Raw genomic sequence first — 7,668 nt, forward strand, 5'->3', positions numbered from 1 at the left:
ACCTTGTGAGTTGGGGCCTTTGGTATTTAGAAGGGGAGATCACAGCCTTATAGAATGTTAGCATGAGTCGAAGAAGTTCACACTCCATCTTGGCATTTGAAGGGATGATTGGCTTAGGCCTTGACTTATGAGTGACAATAAGGATCACAAGAAATCGTGCTTACTTTACCCCCAAAGCGAACACCTAAACTTGAAAGACACGCACAAACCAACCCCCCCAAAGCCCAACATTAACAATGGGAAAAAACATCAATATTTCATGTCCTTAAGGACTTTCGGTATATTTTTCGCCCTTAATAGGAGCAAAGCGAAGAAACACATGCCGAACTCCGATAATTTAAAAAAAATAAAAACCTGACCTTTTACCAGCTTAAAACATGAACGATAGTGCTTGTCTCGGATTTTGCCAAGGGCGAGGATTAAAAAAAAAAGAACGACTTCACTCTTGTTTTAAATGCGATTTTGGTATGATTCTTGACAAGAGAAAAGGCAAGAATAATAATTTTCACTTTCTAGTGTCAAACTTTGACTCTCTTTATTATTTCAACCTTCTTTTGAATGCCTACTTCAGGTTATTCTCGGGCTTATCAAGGATGAAAATAATTTATGATTTCAGCATCTCCCCCATTGCTTATCCTAATAATGTTGAACTTAGACCTTTTTTTGCGATGTCTGATTATAAATCTGATTATGTATTGTCATTTCGGAATGAATGTTGAGTAACCCCTTAAATGACTTGGAGTTTAACACCTTGTCCCTGGAATTGGATAGATCGAGTCACGAAATTAAATAAGTCTAAGGTCAAGAATGGGAAAGTCAAGTCAAGAATTCCATGTCCGGGGTAGGAACTAAATGTGCAATCCACCATCTAGACTAGGAAAATTCCTTGTTTTGAGATTAGAAATGTGCAATTGTTCCAAGGAATGAAAATGGAAGTTGTCCAAATTCAAGACCAAGGGTGGGATCAAGTTAGGAATTCAAATTTTGGGCCTAGAATCCAAGAATAAGTGTCTAGACCAAGAATTGAGGTGGAAATTCAAAATGTTGACAAAGTTGCTAAATGTTGTCAAAAGTGCAAAATGTTGTCAAAATTGTCAACTGAAAGTTGTCAATGTTGTTAGGACAAGTGGTCAGGAAAAGTGAAACAAGGAAAATGCTAAGTATGGAAGAATGAGGAAAACTGATACTTAGACAAGGAAAATTCCTTGTCTGACCTTGACAAGAGAGAAAATAAAAGTAAAATTGTAAGTTCAAAGATGAAATTTCAAGGGAGAAATCAAGGAAATTCCAAGAGAAGTCATGAAAAATCATGAACTATGAAAGAGAATTCCATTTCCAAGTTGTGGAATACACAATATTTCCTTTCCGTTGTGTAAAAAAGCAACAACTTCCTTTACAAGGTAAGAAATTTCCTCTCCATGTTGAATTGGTGCTCGAGATTTCCTTTCCAAGGGCTCATCTCCACTTCACAATTCCCTCTTCAAGGCAAATTTCCACTCCAAATTTCTGATCTCATGTGAAATTGCAACCTTAAAAGATGAAATTTCCTTTGCATTGTGAAAATGCGCTCAACAAGGGATGAGGAAGTAAGAGGAGGGCGGAATTTCCATACCCTAGTGCAATCCCACCCAAGAGAAGTAAACAATTCCTTCCCTTAAGCATGGAAACCCATACTAAATATTCCTTTCCTAGCATGGAAATCCGACCACAAAATTTCTTGTCCTACTTGCAATTCTGCCCGCCCTTAATTTTCTCTCCTATAAGGAATTCTGATCTCTCAAAGAGGAAATTTCCTCTAGGTGTCTCAATCTCACCCAAGGTGTAGTGAAATGATCTAAGTCATTTCACCTCCATGTTGCAATTCCGCCCTCATCATTTCCTAGGAGACAAGGAAATCTGCCCAAGCAAGAACTCCATTTTTTTTTTCACAAATCAAATTCGAAATTGCAGAGCAGACCTAAGAGAAATGCGAATTTGCAGAGCAGAATTAAATTAGTGAGAAGTATAGAATGTGTTTGCTAAAATAAAGAAATCAACTTACATTTATGTGTTCAAGCAAGGTCAAAGCAACATCAAAGAGGGCCAACCTGACCTGGAAAAACAATAAATTCCTTTTGAAAATCAATTTCAAATGCAAAGAAGGACCAAGGAGCTGACCTAAATGATGGTAAGAGAAATTCAAAGTTGCAAGTGAAAAGTTATCCAAGTCGGCTTACCTAAGGGATTAGCCACAATTGAGATAAAAGACATCAAGTCGGCCCTATAAGGATAAAACAAAAAACAATTTAAATGTAATCAGTCCGACCTGATTGAGGAGAGGTAAATGAGCAAGCATATATACGAGATCAAATCACAAATCGTTTCCATCATTCTCAAAAGCATAAATCAAGGCGACACGGAGCAGAATAAGTTCGAACTGTAGCAGATTGGATGTGATTTCTAGCAAAGAAGGCAATTTGAATAGATTTCAAGGTGGATTTTAGCAGATTGAAAACAAATTCTCATTGAAAGTCTAATCTGAAGCAGAGCAGATATTACGAATTCACAGCAGAGAGGCAGATTAAAGGAAATCAATTCAATTCAAATTATCAAAGGCAGATCATATGCGAATTCAGGCAGAAAAAGACAAATTTAATCAGAATCAAGCAATTCCTAATCAGAATTAAAGAGAATTCCTTTACTCAAGAGACCATTTCCAGATTTCAAAAAGCAAGAAGAAAATCATTTCCAGATCTGAAACATCAACATTTCCAGACTTAAGTGTCATTCCAGATTTGAAAGGGCTTTGAGAATCATGAGTTGTGAAGTGTTAATATTACTTTCATTCGTTCCATAGTGTTTTGATTCAAAATATGTATGTTTTCCAGGTTTGATGCAAGAAGAACAACATGAACATTCACATTTCAAAGGGAGAACAAGATCCACATTCGAAGAAAGCATCAATGTAAGACACAGCAACATGAAGGAATCAAGTTTCAAGTCATGCAAGGAATGGAGGATTGATGAAAAACAAGCTTAAGAACATCAACAAGAAGACAACTAAGCGGAGATGAAGATGACATTCACCATTCAAGAAGGAATTCAAGATGAATGGAATATGGAAAATGATTTCACAACATCAAAACTTACACTTCATTAAGATCAAGATGAAGGAACTCAACAATGCAAGGAAGTCCAAGAGATTGCATTATGAATGCAAGATATATTCATCACAGCATCAAGAAACAACTACTACAAGGGGATCAAAGACATGCTCCACAATTCAAAAAGATGTCAAGATGAACAAGATCAAAGTAAAAGATATTGCAATATGGAGGATTGTTTAACTACAAAGAAATCAAGTTCAAGAATGTCTGAGAAAGAAGAATTTCAAGATTCCAAAGATGAGGATTGCAATGCGAAATGAAGGCATCACAAGAAGGAAAATTCCCCAATGTGAAGATAAAATGCACAAGGATGATCAGGGAAGGTAGACAGTTTCAAAAGAGTTAATCAAAGTTAGAAACTTGATCATCAAGATGATGCAATTTGGGAATATGAACCATTACATCAAGAGATATTGCTAGGGATACGTGCAAGTTGAGGTGGTTCCCGATCATAATCAACCAATTCAGTTATGCCAAGTCATTATGTCTAGGTGCATTAAACCTAACTCATCAAAGGAAGAGCAAGTGACATGTGGCACTACATCAAATATTATTGAATATACCTAACCTCGTTTCTTATTGGTCTTGTTGTCATTTTATGACACCCTTGGTCCATCAGTGAGAACCGATCAGAGATGTGATCCATGGACCAGCACTACCCCAGTTGATCAAAGAGAAAAGCAATGGAATTATGAAGTGTGAAGTGTTGTCTTGTCTGGAGGAAGTTCCTTCCTTAGCTTCTCTTTCCTCTTACCCGGAACCCCGAGGTTCCGAAGTTCCTTCCCTTGCTTCTCTTCAATTCCCCAAAACTCCGGAACCCCGAGGTTACGAAGTTCCTTCCCTTTACCTTCTCTTCTTCTCTTCCCCCGGAACTCCGGAACCCCGAGGTTCCGAAGTTCCTTTCCTCTGCTTCCTTTTCTTCCCTTCCCGGAACTCCGGAACCCCGAGGTTCTAAAGTTCCTTTCCTTGCCTTCTCTTCTTCTCTTCCCCAAATCCTTGAGGTTTCAAAGTTCCTTTCCTCTGCTTCCTTTTCTTCCCTTCCCTGGAACTCCAAAACCTTGAGGTTCCGAAGTTCCTTTCCTTCCCTCCTATTCTCTTCCCCGGAACTCCGGAACCCCGAGGTTCCGAAGTTCCTTCCTTAGTTGCCCCAACTTCGACAACCTGTGCTTCCAAAGTCTTCCCAACTTCCTTCAAGCTTGCAACACTTCTAGATGGTGTGATCAACACTCAAGGTTTTCAATGCCCCCAACAACTCTTGCAACTAGTTTTCTATATAAGGCTATTAGGCCTCATTGTAAAGGGTTCTCTCCTTGCTAGCTTGAGCTATTCTATGCTCTTTCACTTCTCTTGAAGACTTGTATTTATTTTGCATTTTTGAAACTGTAAGTTTGGCCATTGGCTTTTGAATGAATTGAAATCATCACTCTTGCCTCAATTCAAATTATGAATGTTGTGTATGTGTTCTTACCTTCATTATAAGTGTATGTTTGTGGCTTTCTTTCACATATATGCAATGTTAACCTATTTCTGGGTCTGACTTGTGGGAAACCTTCTCCCCTCTCGACATTCAGCAAGTTCTAACCTCCATACATGCATTAGGGTCATTCATGCAATTGAAGTTTGTGCCTCTCCTAGGTATTTCAATGTAATGTCCCCTTCTCGATGATGACCTCCTAGCGGTCCATTAGTCTATTCCTGAGACCCATAGACTAGGTGGAATGAAGAATGAGGGTCCAGCATTGATGAGGCGAGAACTTACTATTTTTAGTAAGTCAGGAAATGCCTATTTTGGTGATACTGTCCTACTGAGCTCTCCATGCTCTATCACTGGGCGCAAAGATCATGCTTTTCAGAGCAGTAGTTCATGACTTACTATTTTTAGTAAGTGGCAGTATGGCATAATTCTATTTCTGGCAATGGACAAGGTCCTGATCCTACAAGCAATTCAGTGGTCTTCCTAGCTTAGTTTAATCCTGGTCTTGACAGTAATCAGTACGAGAGTCATATGTGACACAATTAAATATTATTTCCTTATCCTAAGGTTTAATATTTAATTAATCTGATTAATTACTACTGATTTATTGAATTTGGGATTAATGCCTAATATCTCATAAGTGCTTGGCGAAATTTATGTCTAAGAAGGGGATGTCAAAATTATTAAGGGAGATATTATTTTATTTTCATCTCTATTGTTTGCCAAGTGAAAATCATGGTCCTTGCTTTTTGGCGCGAGGGTTGACTTGTGGGATGGCGCCACTCTTGGGGTCCACGTGAGATGTAATGAAATGCAAATGGGGAAGATGAGTTTGAAGCAATTTGCATTTGAATTTGATGGTGTGAAGTTATAAATAAGAGCCTTGGGCTCCCATTCTGGATATCTTGAAAATTTGCAATGTTATGTTGTCGGATTGGCGACAAAACTTTTGAGACTTCGGAGTGCGTCTCCCTAGTGCTTCCTGATTTCGTACTTGAAACATAGTACCTAGCTGTGTGCTGTAATCTACTATATTCTCAGAGCATGTCTTAGTCATTTTTGGTGTTGGAACAATTTTGGGAACTTGCTGGTTTGCCTCTGGCTGAAGTGCATTTTTGATCACACCTCCTTGCTGAAGCGACTGACCGTTATGGGTGTTGGCTCTTTCATCCTTCTCGATACTGGCGATATACATTGTAAGTTTGTGGCATCTTTAGTTGAGCTTTGAATTTTCTAGACAAAATCGAAATTCCTAAGCTAGGCAGGTTTCTGAAGTGCATTGGGATGCGTACAAAATTAATAAGGGAGTTATGGTATCATGTCTTTGGTTGGTTGTCATCACAGTTAGTCTAGTGTGGGTTCAGGACTGATTTTGGGTGATTTGGATGTGTATTGAGAGAGTTTTGAGCCTTTTCGTGTTTCCTTAGGATGTTGGTTTTGCAATTTCAGCCTGCAGATTTGATATTAGCAGAATTTCATGTTCTTATTGGGATATTCAGCATTACTCTCTTCTCATATCATCTATTTTTTGTAAGGTTAAGTAGTAGTACTACTAACCAATTCTGTTTTGTAATTCTCGTCCTGCTAAAAAGTGGAAGAGGCTGGCTTGTCGCCTGTTATCAAGCAAATTGTAATTCCAATCCTCCCACTGCAATAGTGGTCAAGTGATATCTGAGTGTAATGGTCCTCCCGCTGCATAAGCGGTCAAGTTGAGATTGTTATGTAATTTCAGTCCTCTCGCTGAAATATTGCGGTTGAGTGATTCGTATTTTTGTGTATCTCACTTGCCTGGTTCTTCGCCAAGTTTTCTTGCTTTCCCGCTGGATAAGCGGAAGGGGCTGGCTTGCCACCCAAGCATTGCATTGTTTTCAGTTAATTAAGCTAATGATCCCCTCAACATAGTATGCTCTCACCTTCCCACATTGGGCACTTGGTGATCAGAAAGTGAAAGGGTTACTTTCCCAACATGTTTTAGTTTATGATTTCTAACCTTAACGGATTATCTTCTTGTTTATGACTATTGTTGGCCTTAAAAATAAAAAATAAAATAACTGGGATATTATAGTCGTATCAGAGCTGGTTTTTCTGCTAGCCTATGAGTTTCAGTGGGTTTAGAAGTCTCAATGAGTGACAGAAATGTCAGATACTACAACAGAGAGCAGAAGAGACAGCAGTTTCAGATTCCAATAGTGCTGGAAGAGGACACATTTTCAGACGTACTGAGGAATAGAGGGAAGGATTTAGATTCTTCAGACTCAGTGGATTCAATGGCAGATAAGACTACAGAACCGAATGAGGCACCTGATAAGAAGGCTAAGAGACAATTCAATGCCATGATGGACATGATGTCTCTACTGCTGGCCAAGCTTAACCAAAACGTTGTTGGGACCCCTAACCAACCCAACAATCGACCGGAAGCCAACACTTCTAATGCTCCTGTAGGCAATGGAAACGGAAGTAACAATGGAGGTTCGGCACGAAGACCTTTACAACCTGTATTTCTGCCAAGAGAAGTACAACAAGCTGAAACAGAAATACCCACAATTGATGAAATAAGAAACAGCTACATGGAGTATGCTTCTCTTCCTGGTGAGATCCGAGATATCCTAACTCTGTATCAGTTTATGAATCAGAAAATGAAGAGAGGAAGGAGGAATGACTATAAGTCTGCTGCCTCAAGAGATTATTAGCAAGCTCTTGGAAGAGTGACCTTAGCACACTTTGATGGAAGCGCTAAGAGCACAGCTAGAGCATGGGTACAGAAGTTGGACAATTATTTGTTCTTGAGGCCTATGCCGGAGGAGGATGCAATCAAGTTTGCTACCTTGCACTTGGATGGAGTGGCCCACAAATGGTGGTACCATGGGTTGCTCACCCTTGGTCATAACTTAATCACCACCTATGCTGATTTCACCAACAAGCTGATTGAGAGATTCGACACCGGGGATCCAGAGGTGAAGTTTAGAGAACTTGCAGAACTCAAGCAGCAAGGTTCGTTGGACACTTACGTAAATGAATTCCAAAACCTGTCAGTTATGGTAAGTAGCA

At 39.2% G+C, this 7,668-nt stretch overlaps 1 protein-coding gene across 1 annotated transcript in view; it reads right to left on the minus strand.

The window, feature by feature from the left end:
- Positions 1-5,815, minus strand: part of LOC131060069 (uncharacterized) — a 47,878-nt gene extending 42,063 nt beyond the window's left edge. The window contains exons 1-2 of the mRNA XM_059210455.1: positions 5,717-5,815; positions 2,042-2,092 (exon numbers count right to left, since the gene is read on the minus strand). Of these exons, the coding sequence (XP_059066438.1) occupies positions 2,042-2,092; positions 5,717-5,815 (150 nt within the window). The remainder of the gene's footprint in view (positions 1-2,041; positions 2,093-5,716) is intronic.
- Between the last annotated feature and the right edge of the window lie 1,853 nt (positions 5,816-7,668).

This window comes from Cryptomeria japonica, chromosome 8 (assembly GCF_030272615.1).
Source record: "Cryptomeria japonica chromosome 8, Sugi_1.0, whole genome shotgun sequence".
In the NCBI taxonomy this organism is placed as follows: Eukaryota; Viridiplantae; Streptophyta; class Pinopsida; order Cupressales; family Cupressaceae; genus Cryptomeria; species Cryptomeria japonica.